The 22,206-nt window shown below is 39.3% G+C and overlaps 1 protein-coding gene across 2 annotated transcripts in view; it reads right to left on the reverse strand.

Annotated features, from left to right (window-relative positions):
• Positions 1–528: 528 nt before the first annotated feature.
• Positions 529–22,206, reverse strand: part of phf14 (PHD finger protein 14) — a 121,305-nt gene continuing 99,627 nt past the window's right edge. The window contains exon 18 of one of the 2 annotated variants that reach the window (XM_073463080.1): positions 529–1,848. In XM_073463080.1, the coding sequence (XP_073319181.1) occupies positions 1,774–1,848 (75 nt within the window). In that variant the 3' untranslated portion in view covers positions 529–1,773. The remainder of the gene's footprint in view (positions 1,849–22,206) is intronic. The other variant, XM_073463079.1, reaches the window with a different exon arrangement.

Here is a 22,206-nt window from a genome sequence, read left to right on the forward strand (position 1 = left end):
TTGTGGCTCTTCTAGACCGACCTTAACTTATGCATTTTGCGGGGGTTGTGACGCTCACAAAAATGTATCCACCATTTTACAGACCCTTCTGTCACCACGTTTGCTTATGGAAAAGAGTCTTTTTGGGCCGCAGTGCATCCCGTGATGATGTAATTACACAGTTTGGCCTCTACCGAAGTTGGCTTCAAAGCTCAGCATGCTTCCTGGGGGCTTGCAACCTACATGCTGAAAATGGAAATTGGTCTCGTAAAATGTGTCTTACTTTTGCCTCTATTGTAGGAGGACCAGCAAGTTCAGTGAAAAGCAGCAGGTTACCGGGGCTGTAATGATTACTAAAGTCGGGGCTAAAAAAATCACAATCATACATTTCTGGACAGGATTCAAATCAATCACAAGCATACATTTATTAATGGTGTTTATATAAAATACATTAATCAAAACTTTGTGGCTTAAAATAACAATTAATTACTGTTAATGTGTCACTACAGTCAGTTAGACACCAAACAGGCCAAGAACCACTCTGATCAAGAGATTTCATACATTTAATGTGCACTGACTATCATTGACAGAGAGGCAAACATTTTTTGCAGTTCAGATTTATTGGCACTTGAAGGGATAATTCCAGATTTGTTGTGAAAGTCTGATGTGCTTTGGCCTGACAGTAGTCTCTGGTCCAATTTAGTGATCTGTTAGCTCTCTGATAACGGTCACATGATATTAATGTAACCATTATATCAAATCAACTTTACATTATTTCTAATTTGCAGTAAAGTAGGTCATATTTAGTATCAACTTACATGTGAAAGGTGATTTTTGATAGTTAGACTATAAATACTTGCAGCCTCTGTGCCTTCAATTAATTTTAATTTGCTAAACTTAACTGACAAGTGAGTGATGATTCCCAGGGAGCTTAGAGATCCAGTGTGGACCACACAGTACTAGCAGGTCATAGAACCATCTGGCTTCGAAAAATAATGAGAAAAAAACAAAACTACAGTAATTCTACTTTACAAAGTATGTAAATAGAATCTATGAGTAGCCACAACATGGAAGATTTTTATTACAAATCAGAGGACACTATCGATTGGTATGTAGCACTTAGAGATACTGTAAATCAAAGATGCAAAGTGTGAATAAGTAAGTGAGAAAATAGGTCGACGTAAGTAGATATGCATGAGATATAAAAATAAAATCCTCCAGTCGAATGTCAAGTGAAATGCACTCAAAGATGGTGGAAAGCACTTCACAGCTGACATCAAACGGGTGTGAGCGTGCCCGGTGGGGAAGAAGAAGTGGACTCACACCCACTCTGCTAGCTTCGTCTTGTAAACAGGACACTGAGGATACTCTGTGTGGACACTGTGATGATCATTAGTGTATGAAAATAGATTACATGGAAAGTGTCATAAATTCATCAGGTGGCTGGGTGTTAGCAGTCAGACAGGATCTCTGCTGTAGAGGAAGCACAGTGGTTTGTGCCGCTGTGTCTGAATGCTTTGATGTGCTGCTTCATGAACATCTGTCTGAAATCGGTCTGTCCAGCCCTGTCCATAAAAAGTACAAACTCTACCCTTGAAGAGATATCATCATTTAAATTGCGTTTTCTAAAATACACCTCTGGTTGCTAAACTGTTTGGCGTAGAAGCTAACTGCTGGCTGTCTAGAAACTTTGGGAGGCTGGTAGAAAGTTATGTATGCTATAGTCTGAACAGAAATGCTAAGACTGGAGGTGAAGCCGTAGAGCAGTTGTGTGTTTGTGTCCAATCGTCAGGTTCAGTTTGGAATCTCCTGCTCTGCTGTGTCGTCTTTAACAGCATCATCTTCCTCCACCTGCTGCTCTTCTTCCTCCTGCAAACACATGACACATCATACCGTCACAAGACAGAAGGAACCTTTAAAGCAGTGAAAAAAACAAAAGTATACTGACCCTTATCACTCTATATCCAAGGTGTTACAACTGTAACTACCTTTTCAACGTATCCTTTTGTATTACAGACTGCATTTATATATGGATGCAGTGTTGCTGACACGGCTACTATCCTCAGGAATTACATTCACAATGGACACACCTCACCTCAAATTTAACATCAGCTGTCAGTCCCAACATAAGAAATATGGTGTTCTCTATGTAGTGACACAGAAGATAAGGAGGTCAGGGAGTATGTGGGCACATAGCACAACTGACTTTCATGAAGGAGACAGAAATTTTGTATTCTGTCACAAACCTGCCACAAAAGTTCCGAGTAGGGCTACAGCTATTGACTATTTTGGTAATCGAGTATTCTACCAATTATTTATCAAGTACTCGGATAAGAAATCTTGCGTCATAGAAGCTCTGCAATTTGTTTTTATTAAATTACGTTTGCTTTATTTAAGAGCAATAATAAAATACTAAAGAGAAAGTAAGACAAATGAACAAACAATTGGTTTCCTTTTTTGAAAATCAACATTTTAATGGCTTGAATCGAAATATCTTTCACCGCAATGTTTCAATATAACTATATAGTTACCAGAGCAGCAACAGTAATATTTACAACAGCAAAATAACTATAATCTCAATAATATCTCAGCAGGAACGGACCTAAAATGTCAAAAAATAATATTCCTGACATCAAAATACTGAGTGATGTTTAAAGAATGAAGAAGACAGACAGCAGTCAGTATCAGTCCACCTCCTTCAGCTCAGGTGATTAGCATTTTACTCCTGACGGTTTTATTGCACTTACAGTAACGAGCACTGTTGCTGTCAACTTGAGGAAACGTCAGTAATCATCACCTAGTTCACTTCATTGTGTCCACCGCCACCACTCTGCTCTGCTGTTCACTGACTTGCTCCGTGTGTATGTATGTGAAGGAGCTCAGCAGAAGAGAGGCCGCAACAATGTGATCACCAATTACGCCAAAACGTTAAAAAGTACCAAAGAGAAGCGTCAACATCGGAGTTTATGCTATTTAATCATTTCTGAATAATTTAGTTCCCAGGGCTTGTTTAACACCACAAGCTCTGTTTAACACCACAAGCTCTGTTTAACACCACAAGCTCTTTGTGCAACATAAATAATCATCCATGCCAAACACAGTGCACTGCAAAGTTAACCTGGATTAAATGAAGGCATGAGGCAAATTATTTGCCTCATGCCAATTTAATTATGGTTACTGAGGGTAATGTTTCAGAAAACAAGGTCAAGTTGTATAAATGTAAAGTAGTTCATTTTCAGTAGAACTTCTTGTAACTATCTAGATAACCCTCTCCTAGCTAGCTTCTTTTTCACTGCCATCTCAATGTCAATGTTTGTGAAAAGCTTAACATATAGCCCTGGTTTTCAAGAAGCATTCTAAGCTAAATGGGTATCTACAACAGTAGGATTGTAAAATTCTAACAGCTCATTATTTTAGCTGTGATGAAATGACAGTTTGTTAGCATTCAACAAAACATTTCCTGAGTCTTGACTCTTTCATGAAGCCTCATGGAGAAACATATTTAAGCTTTTCAGAAAAAAAGAAACGGTTGACAGAGAGAAAACCCACTGGGTTACAAAAGCCAGCTAGCATGACTTCAGCTCGTTATGTGGCCTTCCAAGTGTTGTGATGTTAGACAGTCACATGTGTCAAAGTGTAAGGTGGAGCTGACGGAGGCTGTGACTGCAAGTCTGCTGGTGCTGTAATTTTACTGGATGCCATTTAATGTCACTCCATATCATGTTATGTTTCTTTGTTCACTTCCTGTTAATTTGCATGTATAGATGTTTAATGTACTGTATTGTTTGATTTAATTGGTGTTACTTTAAAACTGTTGGGCCACACTATTATGATGCTTTCCTTTTGATTAAATTTCATCAAATGTATATGCAAGTCTCAAAGCCAACAAAAAGAAGGTGACATACAGAGAGCAGGAGTCATAGTGGGCCAACCAGGGAGCCAGCTGATTTAGTAAAGCGGACAAAGTGAAAGTGACAGTGGTGAGAGCTGCAGTGGTGATTAAACGACTTTGACAGATACAATTATCGCCCCTCCAGAGGTTAATGAACACATCTACACACCAGAATGTGTGATCACGGTTAGGATCTGCAGCCCATAACACCACATTCCTCCAGCTAGCTGAGAGCAGACATGAACTAGCTTCTTATTCTCTGTCAGTGAGGCATGTCTACTGCTGTGTACTCACATCAATGTAAATATGTTATGTTTTAATATATTGTGAACCTCGTCTGCTATACTTATCCCGGCACAATCTGGTCCATGACTACATAAAAATGTTGGTACTTCAAAACTACTTCCAAAAAACAATACAGTGCTGTATGTGAATGTTGCTCCAAAAAAACAAAAATCCCCAAGGAACCTGTTTTTTTAATACTCCAGCCTGTCCTGACTGTGTGCAAAGAAAAAAAGACAAGCTTGGATCTTTTAGTAGAATTTTATCTGCATATTCACTTAACAATTCTTGGGCAGAAAAAGTACATCGCTGGTCATATATATACACATATATGTATATATACACACACACATATATATATGTATATGTATGTATATATACACACACATATATATACATACATACATATATATATATATATATACACATATATGTATATATATATACACATATATGTATATATATATATACACACATATATATATATACACACATATATATATATATACACACATATGTTGGTGATTATAGAAAGTTGTGTGAATCAAAATTTCTTTGTAGCCTCTTAACTTCTTCTAAGTGATTCTGATTGATAACAGCTGGTAGTGTTGTAGTACTCGGGATCGGTCTTGGTCTCAAGACCATTTTTTGAGGTTCTTGGTCTTGTCTTGGAATCGAGGGCATTTTTACTCGGCCTTGTCTCGGTCTCGGACTGGGCGGACTCGGGTTTTTTGAACGAGACCGGTCAAGACCACCGCTGATAGGCTTTTTTGTCCATGCCTTACTGATAAGAGTGAAAAAGGACCCTCTCAAAAACAGCTAATAACTTCAAATCATTGGTAGTGTAAAGATTTCCCCCAGCTGCAGCTGCTACCTGCCGGGTGTCAGTGTGAGAGTGACTGACACGCCCCCCTGCACACTTAAATAAAAAGAAAACTCACATTTTGATGTTTTGTTATGATTTTCCTTTGATATATATGGTCTTGGTCTTGTGTCTAACAGCTGGTGACTTCTCTGGGCCCATTTTAATAGGGCTTGTTTGATACAGCCATTAGACTCAGCCACAAACACTACAATGGGAAAGTCTAAGGAGCTCAGCATTGATCTGAAAGAGCACGTTATTGATTTGAACAAGTCAGGAAAGTCACTTGGAGCCATTTCAAAGCAGTTACAGGTTCCAGGACCATACACAAACAACTGTAAGTATAAAGTGCATGGCACAGTTGTGTCACTGCCACGATCAGGAAGAAAACACAAACTATCACCTGCTGCTGAGAGAAAACTGGTCAGGATGGTCAAGAGTCAACCAAAAACCACCAAAAAGCAAGTCTGCAGTGAATCAGAAGCTGCTGGAAGACAGGTGTCAGTGTCCACAGTCAAGTGTGTTTTACATCAACATGAGCTGAGAGGCTGCCGTGTTAGAAAGAAGCCCTTGATCCAGACGGTGGCACCTTAAAGCTGGACTGAAGTTTGCTGCTGATCACATGGACAAAGAAAAAAACCTTCTGGAGGAAAACTCTTGTTTGGCCACAATGAGCAGCAATATGTTTGGAGGAGAGAAGGTGAGGCCTTTAACCCCAACATCACCAAACCTACTGTCAAGCATGGTGCTGGTTGTAGGGATGGGGCCGATCTGATCTAGTATCGGTATCGGGTCCAATACCAACGTAATTCACAGATCGGAAATTTCCGATCCAACCTGCGGAGATTCCCGATCCATAAGCCATGTCTGTGCTTTAATGTTGTCTGCTGAAATGACTCCACAAGTGATTCCTGCCAGCTAGTTTGCTAGCTGGCTAGCATTGAGCAGCACTGTGGCTAGCCAACATGTCTGCTGTGTGGAAATATTTTACACTGGAAACACTGAAAAGCAAGACAGCAAAATGCATTTGAAAAAGCACCAGGAATCACTTCTGGAGTCATTCCAAAAGCAAGGTAAACTCCCAGCCGACAACGTGAAAGCTAAAGGGATTACCAAGAAGCTGCTCAACTTCATCGTACTCGATGACCAACCGTTATTAGTGGTGGAAAACGCTGGATTTCGCAGCCTGATTGATTGACTATTGTGTTTTTTTGAAGAATAGTTACACAGATTCTGGCGTTAAGCTTAATCCAGGTCACCTTCAGTGCCAAACCTCCTACTGTACTTGATTTGTGCTGTTCAGATGCACACTGTTTTATTGATAGTGTGTGTGTAAGATGTTTACACTTATTGCACTTTTCTTTTATTTCAAATATTTGACATTTGAAAACCTTGATTTGTTGATGCTACAAGAGCCAGTGTACTTAATTTGTGCTGATCAGATGACGCAGCCCTTTGTATTTTAGTAGTGTCTACTTGATTTGTATCAAGTATTTGTATTAATATGACAGGTATTTTTTGTTTTTTAGAATTTAATAAATATTGACAATCAATTTGAAACCCTTACAGTTGCATCTTTGTTTTCAGGATGGGATTTTTCCTGTTAACAGGATTTCCTGTTTTTCTGACTTCCTTTTCTGACCTTATACTTACCTCAAGTTGCCTTTTGGGACATACATGCATACGTACGTACATATCATACTTGCCTGTAGAGAGGAGTTTATTTCAGCCTCATATAAAATCAACAATAATGATAATAATAATATTAAAGCAAACAGAGCTCTGGTATCGGAATAGTATCGGTATCAGCAGATATCCAAATTCAGTTATCGGGATTGGATCATAAGTGAAAAAATGTGGATCGGTGCATCCCTAGCTGGTTGTATTATTCTGTGGGGCTGTTTTGCTGCCAGTGGATCTGCTGCTCTAAAGAAAGTAAATGGAATAATGAAGAAGGAGGATTATCTCCAAATTCTTCAGGAAAACCTCAAATCATCAGCAGAAGATTGGCTCTTGGGTGCGGTTGGGTGTTCCAACAGGACAATGATCCCAAACACACATCAGAAGTGGTAAATGAACGGATCAATCAGGCTAGAGTTAAGGTTAACAAAGTAGTTTGTGTTCCACTCATTCATCACAGAAACATGAGAGCTGTAGAAATCATTGGGACTGAAGACTCAAAACAGTATTTGACAAAGGAAGTTTCTGACCTCATGATGCCACAAGATGTGAAGTTATAACTCATGAAAAGTTATGACAATTCATCTTCAGGAGAACATAACTGTTGATACCAAATGTATTGTCAGTCCATCCAGTAGTTACTGAGAAGTTTCTGTTTGGACCAAAGTGGTGGAGCTCTAGAGAAATGCAGCTAGCCTGACTACATACATTACTACCATTAACACCTTCTACTAAGCCCACAGTGATACTATCTTATCGATACTTGTCAGTAACAATGTATGCCAACAGACACTGGAAATGGTGCACTTCTTTGTGTTCTAGTTCTAGTGTCCTGTTAGCCACACTGGTCAAAAATAGTCTGTGCTCTAGTAATGATGGCCACATTTTGCTTTTCATTATTCTTTACTGAAGACAAAGAAAGTATTTAGACGGTCTAAGTGAGGCACTGAGAGGACAGTGAGTTTCACCAACTGGCAGTGTGTTTGGAGGAAGGACATGCTTTTACACACCTACAAAATATGACCGAAAAAGAACTACTCTTGCCTCTTCCTGCCTTTCACTTCATCAGACACCTTTTCATGTTATGGATGTGGACTATGTAGATTAACAACTGATGTTATTGCCTTACCCTCAATCTTGTGTACATTTGTATAATGTACATTTCTTACAATCAGAGTAAAACTTTGGCACACCTGTCAAAAGTTATTTTTTTGTCATGATTGCAAGTGAAGAGGACAGTGTGCTGGTGTTTTTTCTCCTGACATTTCCAACAGTGAAATTTCAAAAGGTGCAATTCTTGATATTTATTCAGTGAGCAACAGACATATAAGGACTTATCCTCTTCAGTTAGTTCAATTGTTTGTAAAATAAAAAAAACAAAAACACTGTTGCCTCACAGAAGGTCCTGATTTTCATCCTCTGTATGTATGAGGATATTTCTTCGGTCATGGCTGGAGTTGTTCCCAAGGCGCCCATAGTGGCTACCCACTACTCCCCAGTGATGGGCTCAACGCAAAGATCAAATTTCACTATACTGTACTGTGTGTATGAATGTTTGTGACAATGAAACCCAATTTTATCTGATTTGAAAATATATCAAAGAAATGATTTTGCTTTCTGTAATCATGAATAAAGACTGTCATGGTTGCCATAGCACCCTCATGACAGCTCACTGCCTGCTCTGATGTCTAATGTCTGAGCTTGACTGATATTACTGACTGATTTTAGCTAATCAAAGATACACTGGTGGTCATTAGGAGAAGTCATAACAACACTATCTACCCACTATGTTTACAGAAGCAACATGAGGTTTGAGTAATTATGAGGAATATTTAAACTTGTCTACAAGGGGCTGTGGCCCCCACTGGCCCCCTTTCCTGTGCTATTGAGCCGTAATGTTCAAACTGTGGATGACATTCTGTAGAAAGTCACTGGATAGTCTTGACTAGTGAAATGAATATTCTTGGCAACATCTTATTATGAAGTTTAGTAAAAATACATGTTGGTCTGATAATTTTCTAACAAGATTGAAATTTAAAGTGTCGGATAACCTGGGATGAAGATGTGCTGAATTCATGTATGTCCTCGATCTCAGTGTAAATAAATTAGAGTGGAAGAAGTGTAGTGCTATTTGCTGCAGTTGTTAAGGCACGTGTAGAAACAGTAAATTAAGGTTAGGGTTAATGCAAAGGATGGATCATATATCATCTCTTTACTAACAGGAGCTTTGTCGGTGCCTCTGGAGCAGTCTTGATATGCAGCCTCCCCTGGAGAAAAATGTGCTACTTTTTCCTGAACTCTGGGTACTTTCTGGTGCTGGTCCATAGGGCTGATATAAATCTAGCTGTGGGGTGACACCTCATGAACCCCACCATCGTATACATTCGTGCCATCCACCAAATCTCCCTGACAAGCCTGCCAATTTTCCAATTACCTGTGGCGCCATCCGTTATCGGAGGGCCAGTCAGCTCTTAAATGGGAAACAAGAGGGGAGGAGGGGCCAGCGCATGCTAACTATCTCATAAAGCAAGAGATGTGCCTTCCTCCACTGATTTAGTGTGTGTCCCTGGGGAGAGGGGTGACACCAGTCCTCCTGGCCTCTCAGGACCTTCACAGGATTTCTCATGTGCTCTTTATCCTCCCCACTCCAACCCCTCAGCCACCTATCACTCATGTCTCTGCCCAAGGGAAGCAGATGGGTGTCAGTGCTCCACAGCTTCACTGTTGCTGGTATTATCCTGCTGTCTGCCTGCCTGCAGAGTCTCCTCCTCCAGTATGGGTAGGAGGGCAGCAGCAGGGAGGGACAAGGCCCAATCTTCATCTGTTTTCATGTTTCTTTGAATTTCAGTGAAATGCCGACCTGCAAGTGATACTACAGCTGTAAATTGCCTTCTGCTAGGGCCCACTCCTCATTTATCTGCCCTTATAGTCAGGCTTATGGAGTGAGTCTACAGAAATTGCCTGTGCAGCATGCAATTTAAAGTGTCAGAGAGATGAAGAAGATGACCTGTTAATCATATTTGAAATGCACAAATCACTGGGGAGTATCTGACAAGTTGTTTGGGGAGAGGTGTAAGTCCTGTTAGAGAGCATACTGTATCATACAGTGGAGAGAAGTCAGTCATTATAACTCTGTAAACCAGCATCTTTATGTGTCATAGCATTATGAGCTGTACTGAAAGATCTGTCCTGCAATTAGATGATCAAAACCTTTTTGATTTAAAGTTGATTTATTGGCCACTTATAGCATTAGAACAAGCTGTAAACTAGGGATGTCCCGTTCCCGATTGCGGGATCGGGAACGGGATTGGGATTGGGATCGGGATCGGGGCTGATATGGGCATTTTTTCACTGATTGGGATCGGCAATTTTGAACGTGGACCCAAGCCCGATTATTTTTACGTCAGCTGTCATCAACGGAGCACAATTTGTGGCAGAATGCAGTCGTGCGCGTAACGTTAGTTTAGAGAACCTGTGGATAAAATGTCTGCAGTGTGGAAATATTTCAAATTAGAAAGCGAAAGCGAAAGCAGTCCAACGGCAACACGTAACGTCTGCAATACGACCGTTTCGTGAGCTGGTAACAAAAGAGCTGCCTTTAATACTACAAGTTTGATACGGCACATAAACAAAAACACGAGTTCACTCAAGCAATACAGGCAAAGGCACCGAAGCAACAAACACTCGTGGATACTTTCAAAAGGAAAGAGAAATATCCTCGAGACAGCGACATGGCCACAAATATTACAGAGAAGGTCATTGAATTCATCGCTCTGGATAACCAGCCCACCTCTGTGGTAGAGGATCAGGGTTTAGTTACTGACTTTGTTTACTTGGTGTTTTTGTTAAAAAAAAAACAAAAAAACAAATGAAAACCAATGTTGCAATCGGATATGCAGAATAAGAAAGAGCCATATGAAAGTATTTACTTTGTTTCAACAAAATAAAAAAGCTATTAAGAACAGCTTGGATGCAGGTGATTTTTTTCTTAATGCAGCTGTATTATCTAAGAAAATATTAGTTAGGGCTAAGTATCGGATCGGGACTCGGTATCGGCAGATACTAAATATTAAATGACTCAGATCGGGATCGGGGTAAAAAAAACCTGATCGGGACATCCCTACTGTAAACACAACCATATGGTGTTAGCTCACCTTATTAATCTGTGTGATGGCTATGTTACACATCCAACAGACACAGAGTAACTTTTGAATTGTTTGTGTCCACCTGCTTAATGTTACTCAGATATTCACTCTCCTTAAGCTATGTTTTGGTGCCCACTGACCTACTGAAAAAAATATCTTGCACTGCTAAATGCTCTCCTAGGTTCATTAGCTAGTTGTGACTTTGTCTGTCTGCTTATCTGTGCCAGTTGTGTACGCTGTACTTGTTAGATATTTTTTGCTATAAACAGCTGCCTGCTATATCAGAAAAAAAGCTGATGAGAACTGCAGAGTTGGTAGCTGGGTTTGTCCCTTCCATCATACATGTAATTATTTGATTCATTATTACCATAAAATATTAATTAGTAGATGCTAGAGACACATCAATATAAACCCCTTAATGCTGATTTGAGTAATACCAAATTTGAAACACACTGCAACCAGAGAAGGTGCTGATCCAAACTGTTTTTTGTTCTGTATGACTCTCAGACCCAACCCTAATACACCCCTTGCTGCTACTAGTTAGCCCTACATCTCCGCTTTGCACATTCAGGTCCCTAGGCACCCTGCAGAGTGTCCTGATTCTTGTTGGGATAGACGGGTAGGGTGAAGTGTTAAGGCTACATGGCCCTCCAAACAGAGGCTTTTCAGAGGCACACTTTAAACCGAGTGTTATGAGAACTCTGTGGTTTCAATGTATAATGGTCCTTTAATTATAACAAGCATAACACAATCTGTACTACCTACCTAGCTAGCTTTAAATTATTATAGCTGAATCGTGCATGACAGTCATGTATTTTGATGTATTTTAATGTTGCATTCCCCACTTTGATGCCATATGAAGCCTGACATTTAACAAAAGTCCAGCAGCAAAGTTGTGTCACTTGGTACCGCTCCTCTAATATCAGTGTAGATTGGCAGGTCAGGAGCCCAGGTTGCTAATGTTAGCCTATAAAGCACCGCTAGTAGCCAGGTAATGAAGCAGTATTTAATTGACTGATAGAGTAAAACTGTGAATAAATTGCGAGTGTCTACGCTTTCTATCTCCATCAGATAAATGGCAAATGGCATTGCACGTATCAAAGTCTTGTAGGGTACACCATTTCAGTGGGGGAGAGTATACTAGTTTTTTAACTGGGGACCTCAGATATAAGACACAAAGTGCATTGTACTCAAATTGCTGTAAGGAAATTTATATTCAACAACATATGTTTAATTCAGAACTGTATATTTATGAATATTAGAGTCAATACGTAATCAACCAAACTGCCTTGTATCCATCACATCAGTAGTGGATGACATGTCTAAGATCCTAACAACATTTAGCCATATTCATAACTCCAAACTTAATATTATCTGTGTTTAGAAGACATCTGTGTTCTTCTTGCCGTATTAAAATTTGTAGCACGTTATAAAGTGCAGCTCTAGCCCCTGATCCAGAAAGAGGGGAAGGAGGGGAGGCAGTGATTTTCTCTGCCTCCTGCCTGTGGACTACAGAGGTATGGAGCTGTGTTATGCATCAGTGGCCCCTACTAGAGACGTTTGCTTTGTGGAGAGTGGCGAGGCAGACGCTCTCCCTACGACAAGCTTGCAGGAGCTGATGGGCTCTGGCATTGTGGGATGTCTCCATCAATTTCCTCTGGGGACGCGAGGGAGAGAGAGAGGGGAGGAGGCCGGGTTTGTTTCCGCCACTTGCTTTCCATAGGCTGGCAGGCCCTCTGGCACTAACATATACATATATGATAATCAAATGCCACATTTTTCATTCGAGTTGAGGTCGTCGTTTTAAAGGGCAGGAGCAGAGCGTCGTCTCTGTCATATGATGCAGAGAGAAGAGGAGAGCTTCCACTGAGCCCTAGGTGGCAACAAAGACCAGTGGAGCTCTAACGGTGCTCAGCCTCACATCCCTGCTTGCTGGCACCAGTAATTGCAACTCCTGAATGCACACACGCATGCACACACACAGAAAGAGATCTGCCGACCACACACCCCACACAATCACCCTCATAAACTTGGATTAAATTTACACTGTAAAGGAATCATAATGTACAACACAGCATCCTTTATCAAGCCTATACACTCCTGAAAAGAATTAGCAGTTAATTAGTGTGACCTATTCTCTTATCATGTTTTCTGCTTTCACTGTATTTACTTATGAGTGTGTCTTACACTGCACTTTTTGTGTATGCAAACCATAGACACAGAGATGCTTGGCATTATTGTGTCCTCTCACCTATCATGGATTCACTGCCCTCACTGTTCAGCTGCACAGATTATAGCACAGTCAGGCACATTTCTGTGTAGTGCTAAAAACATTAGGGAGCATCAAGTTTTCATGTAACTTAAAATTCATGTTCAACAGTAGGGTTATCGCAGGTAAAACTAAATCTAAAATAATCAAATCCAATGCGACATGAAACTGCCATGGCACACTTTGAATTACATCCCAGTTTGTTCATTTTCTTTTTTTTTTTTTCATTAATTTGTAATGCTAAAGGTTAGGATAGGCTTTTATGATATTTGTCAGAATAATAACCCCAGGGCTAATACTGGTACATGCTCAAGCAGTTACATCTGAAGTAGTAATACAAGGAGTGTAAAAAAAAAAATAGTTTACTCTTGTACACACTTTTGAAGGGTTAGGGTTAATTTTGAATCCACTTACTAGTAACTTTCAACCACATCTCATGGTCTTTCTTAGTGTGATCAGCTGTCATGCTCCATGTCAAAACAATAAAGTATTTCAAAGGTATTTTTGAAGGAATGCCATGCTGTTTACAAATGGGCCACGACAGAAAAATGTAAAAAATGAAACAAATAAAATATCATTAAATAATAAACTCAGTAGAACGCATTACTCCCCCAAGGCACAACAGTCCCCTTTAATTCATCCAGCCTAATCACCCATGCTACCTTTCTAAATCTCCATTATTTCAGCTGCACATTGGTGGTAGTTATAGGTTCATATCCCTATTTTTAACTGTATAGCGGTTAAAAAGACAACCCTCTACGAAAACATATTTAATATGGTAGATTTATTTGTATCAGCATCAAACTGCACTCACTCATAGATACCAGCCACTAAAATGCGCCTGGTTTTTGTCATCAAGATCAATGAATTATTCTCTGAAAAATTAACAAAAATGTGGAAAAATGCCATCTCTGCACTAAAAGTTAACGTGGTCTATTCTGGGCCGAGACCCATCCTCCATCCAAGTTTCATGGAAATCCACACAGTAGTTTTTGTGTCCTGCTGACAAACCGACCGACCGACCGATCGACCAACCAAGCAAAAGACATGGATGAAAAAATAACCTCCTTGGTGGAGGAAATAAAAACAAAAACAAATACTATAATAAAAACAAAAACCAAAAAACCCAACAACAAAACAACAGCGGGAAAACAAACAAACAAATAAAAATCAATCATTCATCACTAATTGTTATGATTTATATTTATTCATTAATTTTCTTATACCTTACCATTGGAAATAAAAATATTAACTGAACTCAAAGCTTTCAAAAGGGCAAAACTATTGCTTCTTAAACAACGGCAAATCTGCGAACACTATGTTACATGTTTTATATAGTGTACATATTTTACATGCTTTTTCATTTTTTTTTCTGTTCTTAGTCATTGTTTCAGTCATTATTCTGAATTGTTGTTCTCAGTCTTTGTAGTTACTGCTTGTCTACGTCTGTTTTATTGTTACTTTTTATGCCTGCATTAGAATGTTGCATCATGTGTTTTACTCCTCAAAAGCCTAGCTGGGGACAACGACTGCAAATAAGCCACAGTCAGAAGCCCTATATACATAGCATTGGCTACATTTTAAATAGATGCAACAATACCTACATGTATCGATCATGCCAAATGAACTGATTAATAAATAAATATTCTTCTTTATCTTATTTTCATGATAACAGAGGTTTACAAACTGGATTCATATTTCTAAATGCTCAGTGATCAACATGTACAGTTTATGAGTTATATACAATAATATAGTTAAGTGCAATACAGACCACCGCTCCCTCCCATTGCATCCATTACTCAGCAAATACACTGAGGTCAACTAGCTTTCATATTAATATACATTCCTGTAACAGTCATGCCAGTTAACAGGAAAGTTTGCAGAACTCACACACACTTTTTTCAGGAAATTCTTCATTTGTTTATGTAATAATGTTTTATTTATTCATTTAATATAGACCATTTTGGTGATCTGTACAAAAGTTGGCTAACTGTGACGCCTGCATATATCTATAGGGACTACACCTGCAATTACACTGTTTTATGTGTCATTGTATTTGTTTATATTATATTTTTCCTATTGCTTTGATTTATGGATTTCCTTTGATTGCCATTATATAGGTATCATAACTGACTTTAATGTATACTTTTGTTCTGTGGATTGTTCTGTTGTACTGTAGATAGTGGCCTGAATTTTGGTTAGGCACATTCTCCCCTTTTTCATTAAAAACATAAATTGACTAAAGACAAAATTTCCATTTGTAAAGAAGGGCATTTTCTGGACTGAGTGTGTGTGTGTGTGTGTGTGTGTGTGTGTGTGTGTGTTTCTGTGTGCGTGCGTGACTGTGTTTGCGTGTGCGTATATGTGTGTATGTGCTGCTCATTGGGTGTGTGTGAGTGCACACTGGCATCTTGTTGCCATTCAAGAGATGACACAATTGTAGTGGGTCATAAACAGCGGCTTCATTAGCCTGTTCAGGCAGCGCGCTATGCGCTACATTTAACCACCTCTGCCCCCAGCACTTCTCCTGCGCCTCTGCTCCTCAGCACCCACAAACCAGTCACCAGAGAGCACAATTAAATTTCATGACTGCGCATATTTGAAATTCCCATTTCATTTATTACAAAGGGCATTCTTTAATGTCCATTTTTTTTCCAGAAGAAACGTATTTCCATTTTAGTGAGGCATATCTGATACTGAGGTGAAGTTACCAGGCAACACCTAATTTAATCAGAGGTAAAATTCACAAGCAGGTTTTTCTTTTTATTGCCTTGTCAGATAACTGCAGATGCCTCCTGGAAGAGGATATACAGTCGGGAAAAGGAGAGCTGCTTTCTCTCTGTTTCCAATTTAAAGCATTTAGAATAAAGCAGAGAAAATTAAATAGGGCTGAGCTCTTAGGCACTGTGGGAAAACTGATTGCGTATCTGTGCTTTCTTTTTGAGCAAGGCTGGGAACATGTCAAAGTGAAAATGTCTTATAAAATGAAAACAAAGAGGAAAAGACTTCTCACTAAGTGGGGAATGTGTTTTACATGACATAATGGGTTCTACACAGAATATTTGATGCAGGTTCCCTTGAAAATTTCAAATACAGAAATGAAAATGACAAGGTCTCATGCACAGCAAACTCGTGGCATAGTCACAGTATGCTTACTGAAGAACAGCAGCAGCAGCGGTCGCAACAACAACAACAACAACAACAATAACAATAACAGATTATATCAGCTGTAGACAATTAACTTCATTTTGTGAGAAAGAAGAAAAAAAACTTTTGGCTGTTGCTGGTTAATGTGCTCTGAAAGGTTGTGTCTGTACTTGGCCAAGGTCATTAAGGAAAAAGTGCAGTGTAGCTAATTCTGACCCATATTTACGTTTATTGTTAGGTGGCGACCTCTAGTGGCTGTAGTATTTATAACAGAAGCAAAGGATAAAGTCAGATAACGAAGTATAAAGTCTGTGTCAGAAGGAGCAAGCACAGGACTTTCAACCAGAAGACAGCTGTTTATGTGTTTTGTGTGAAACCAAAAGATCAACAGTGAGTTATTTTAACTAACTGACAAAGAAAACTTACATCATACACATTGCGAAACTTAAGTTATGTAGGTAAAATGCTTATTTCCTCAACCTAACCAAGTAGATATGTTGCCTAAATCTTACCAAACTGTGAATGTACGTGATTTTGGGAGTCACCATTCAGTCTTTAGTTTGAAGATGTGTTGTGAATTGTCATAGAACCATTATTTCAGTGGGTTTGGGTTAGGCTTTATCAGTATCAACTATCAACTTGTCTAATGTTTTTGAAACCATAGATGCAGTAACTCAGGTGAATCCGTGTATCATTCGTTCATTCGTTTTTCAAAATAAAACCAAAAATAAGAAAACGAAAAAACAATTCCTTTTCTCAGTATTCGTTTCCTAAACTAAAATGAAAAAACGGATAACGACTCGTTTTTTTCAGTTTTCGATTTTATGCTCAAATGAATAATGGAAAAAACGGATAACGAGCGTTTCCCGTTTCATGTTGCAAGCATTTGACTGCGGTCAAGCCAGCCGTGGTTCGCGTTCGCTTGGTCAAATCAGCCGCACGTTGTTTTCTAGTGCGCGAATATACGGACATTTACGGTAATCATAAAGACACCGCTCTAAAGAGCTGCTGGTAGTGACAGTGGGGCGGACTGAAGTCACACAGTCAGACCCGTGAAAATTACGATACTTTTTCAGTAATTATTCCTGGTAATATACTGAAGGTATCACGGAGGTTTGCGTACGGATTTCAAAGTAAAGGACGAAAGTCAAAACGTAAGGATATTTCACCCAACTTTTACGTGGAATAAAAAGCTTATTTTCCATCAGCATACTGCTGAACTTAGTACTCCCCAGACTACCTTCATGCATAATAAAGTACTTTTACTGTGTACTTTTTGAGTAATCCTCTGTCAAAGTCCTTAACAGAGGACGAGAATAAGGACAATTTGCCCAACTTTGACAGGGAATAAAAAGGTTATTTTACATAAGTAGTCTATGATCCTTATACTGCTGAACTTAGTACTCCCCAGACTACTTGCATGCATAATATCAAGTACTTTTACTGTGTACTTTTTGAGTAATCCTCTGTCAAAGTCCTTAACAGAGGACATGATGAGCACAAGGGTAAGACAGTGCTGCTAGCAAGACTAGTTGAGAGCAAGCTGGGTCCTGTGGAGTACCAAAGATTTCAAACAAATGTTTCTGGCTTTTGATGTTGAACTTACTTAGGGTTGCTTTGGTGTTACAAAAAACACACACAAACACAAGCATCTCTTAAATTAGAATGATCTATTTCACATCTATAATACTACTTACATGTTAACCTTTTTATTCCACATCAAAGTTGGGTGAAATGTGCTCATCATGTCCTCTGTTAAGGACTTTGACAGAGGATTACTCAAAAAGTACACAGTAAAAGTACTTGATATTATGCATGAAGGTAGTCTGGGGAGTACTAAGTTCAGCAGTATGCTGATGGAAAATAAGCTTTTTATTCCACGTAAAAGTTGGGTGAAATATCCTTACGTTTTGACTTTCGTCCTTTACTTTGAAATCCGTACGCAAACCTCCGTGATACCTTCAGTATATTACCAGGAATAATTACTGAAAAAGTATCGTAATTTTCACGGGTCTGACTGTGTGACTTCAGTCCGCCCCACTGTCACTACCAGCAGCTCTTTAGAGCGGTGTCTTTACGATTACCGTAAATGTCCGTATATTCGCGCACTAGAAAACAACGTGCGGCTGATTTGACCAAGCGAACGCGAACCACGGCTGGCTTGACCGCAGTCAAATGCTTGCAACATGAAACGGGAAACGCTCGTTATCCGTTTTTTCCATTATTCATTTGAGCATAAAATCGAAAACTGAAAAAAACGAGTCGTTATCCGTTTTTTCATTTTAGTTTAGGAAACGAATACTGAGAAAAGGAATTGTTTTTTCGTTTTCTTATTTTTGGTTTTATTTTGAAAAACGAATGAACGAATGATACACGGATTCAGGTGGAGTTCAAACATGGGCACAAACTTGGACTGAAAGTGGCAACAGACAATTTTTTCTGCTAGCGTTTCCAAGTGGTGTTATTCTTCACGCCGCTGTTGCAAAGACAACTGAACTGGAGACACAAAAATAACAACACAGGACAAAACCTGAGTTTATTCAATCATTTAGTAACAGAAATGGAACTCCAATAAACCTTCCTTTTCCAGGGTGAGTGTGTCCAATGGTAGACAAAATTTCATAGTGATAGACAGGTTTATAGGGAACCAATGTAAGCACTGATGGTTTCATTATTCTATATTAGGGATGTAATGATATACCAAATTTCATGACATCACAATAAAAAATGCGATATTGTTGTGGGACTGTGATGATATTGACCAACATATCATGTGGTTATTTTGCTAATAAAGTTCATGGATATAACAAGGGAAATCAGTATAAATGCATTATACTATCTCTCCTTTCCTTTCCATCATTGTATTGTTCTGTTTGAACAGCAGAGGGCATACTGGTCAAGAAGACAGACTCTGATTGGTTAGCTTCATTGGTTGCGTTAACTATGCTTGACTCAAACTGGTAACTCACACAGTAGTGCTGGTAATGTCTGTAAAAAGTAAAAACAAATTGTATACGAATAATAAATGCTGTGGAAATCAGATTTATTATCATGGACTATTTATTGTGAGTATATCATACCGTGAGTATCTTTTCATCCCTATTCTATATCCATTTATCATGCAATCAACATTTATGGCATAATGATATTATTATTACGTTGAAGCAGAATACTTGTCTATTGCCAGATTAATTGAACTTGAAGGTTTGTACCTAAATCGAAATCAAAACATACTGTACACAGACACATGTGTACTATTTTATTCCTTAACACAAGTTTAGGCCAGATATCTATCCAAAGTTGTATTCAAATCTGGTGTGTTCACAAAGAGAAATGTTAAACTAAAGTTTAGTTTGTATGTTTATTGGAGGAAACTGTTGTGTCTCCATCCAGAATGCCATTAGAATACAGCATGCTTTCTGCCCACGCAGCAGGAGCCAGGGACTTGTGGGACTGTTATCTTAACGAAGGCTGGTGCTGCTGCTGCTCAGTGTCTGCTACACTGTTTATGGCCATAAAATACTAAGGGGGGTCCGAAAAGTGGCCTCATGTACGCTCTCCACTAAGAGGGTTATTAGAATGAGCCAGGTCCAGAGAAATGGACTGTTGGGGCCACTGGGGATCCCGACAGCAATCACACACTCCTGTTTACGCCACAAATTGGCCCCTGAGAGGGGCATGGGCGTCTATAGCGCCTAGTTAAAGTGATTGAGGTGACTCCTAGCCATTGATTTTCTCTTCGTCTTTGGCGTCCCGCCTGGCCACCCTTGACCATGTCCTATGCTCCCTGCAGGCTACTTTAGCTAGCTACCCCTGTTAAGCTGCTACTGCCTGCCTCTAAATCACATTAAACTGTGGTTAAACTTTAGCCACGTCTAAAAGACAACCATCATTGATGAGGTTATCATGCTTTAAGCACCTTATACGCCTGAGTAAAAGCCTCGACTGTAGGGCTTATTGATCGCACAGTCCTTATGGCATTAAGATTAAACTTGAATACAGATAAGACAATGAGAGCAACAAAAATTCAAATCACACTTGGGGATTTTTTTTTGTTCCATGAAAGCACTAATGATATTGATTAAATCTAATGAAAAATAGCTCATTGAGAGAATAAAAACAGGCAAAGGTTAAATTTTCCCACTGAGAATGCATTCCCTCTGCCTCACTTGAAATAGCAGAACATCTGATGAGTAATGCTGCCTATTTTTCTTTCAATTTACTCACTATAGTTAAGTCAGCCAAGTGTGACACATCATTAAGTTAATTAGCTAACTTAATTAGAATATTTCACAGGTCAAGCGATGTAGCTCCTGATTGATGGCACGGCTTGTAAAGGTAATCTTCCTCTGAATTGGGAATGACATCAAAACGAACATTAACTGCTACCATCACAAATTACAAACACTCAACATACATTCAAACACCGAAGTAGAAGCAGGCAAACACTATCCTCAAACGCATAACTGTAAAATATACACAAACAGAGCTGAATACTCTGAGGTCATAAAAGAACTTCAAATACAAACTGTTTGCTGAGTAGGAGTAGGCCTATGGCAGTGGAGGAAGTGAAGAAAATTAAACTTTTACGCACAGTAATTTCAACAGTTGCAATCCTTTTGATGACAACACGTCTGAGTGCAGCTAAAGTAGTGCATCCCACACAAGTTCACAGTTGAGTACTTTAAACACTGCCTGAGCAACTTTAAGAGCTTTTGGCATTTCAAACCTTTTATCCAAATCTTCTGGTCTGATTCACTGTGGAGCCCAGCATGCTAGGCAGAGCTGCAAGGGTGTAAATAAAGCATTAAACAAGCACTCCTTGGCACGGTAACAGGCTTGAATTAAAGGCCATCCGTATATTACGGCAAGACTGTCACTTTATTACTGAAATCAATTCAGAGAAAGCCTGGGGCAACAGCGGGAGGAATGTGGCCTTGGTCGTAGCGAGGTTTATCTAAGCCAAGCAGGCTGAGAGAAACACAGCATCTATAATGAACTCAAGCCTGTCTAATAAAGCCTTTTATTGGCCCTTTGCACAACAGAAACATGTCGGAAATGGCATTTTCCTGCCACACTGTAAACCAGCTGCTCCTCCGTAATGACTACCAGTCTACAAACATCTCAATAATACAAGCAAATCACAGGGACAAATCATCATCAAACAGATATTTGGTTATTAATCAGGACCGCACAGAAATAATCCCAGACAATAAGAGATACACAGACGGCAACAAAAGCACTTGTGTCATTTCTTGGTAGAAATTATCACAAGAAAATTGACTTTACTGTTGAACATTTGTATTTGGTTTGGTCACACAGCCAAAATACAACGGATCTGAGGATCACAAACAAGATTCACTAAATGACAGAACAAGTTCTTACAACGTGTCTGGGACACATCTGTGCCAGCAGTGAAAGGCTTGTTTCTAGACTTCTGAATCAACACCCAAACCTCTGATTTGTCCTGTCATTCAAAAAGACCTGTTTTTTTTGCTCATTGATGACTGTTTCCTCTGGTTGGAGAAACAGTTTGAACAGATCTTTGTGTACAGCTTTGAAGCCATCCTTTAAAATTAGTGACAGAAAAATTGACAAACATGGCAACAAACTTGGATGAGATGGATGCAGCTGTAGAGGTCAATCTGCATTTGTTAACTGTTCCTAGGAACCATTGCGGCCAGAATCTGATCATTAAAGGGTAACTCCACCAATTTTACATTTAAAGTGTGTTTACAGGTCTTGGAGAGTACAGTGTTTCCCATTAATTAATGAGACTCTGGTGGCCTGCCGTAGTCTAGATTGCTGCACCATACACTCATATTGATCCAAAAATGTTTGTCACTTGTCATAATAGCGCTGATGATCTCCAACGCTTTGCAGTGTTGCTTCAGCAAAGCGTCTTTCGCTTTCAGCCTGGCTCGGAAGGATAACCCCATTGCACATGTAC

Source organism: Pagrus major, chromosome 3 (assembly GCF_040436345.1).
Source record: "Pagrus major chromosome 3, Pma_NU_1.0".
Lineage (NCBI taxonomy): Eukaryota > Metazoa > Chordata > Actinopteri > Spariformes > Sparidae > Pagrus > Pagrus major.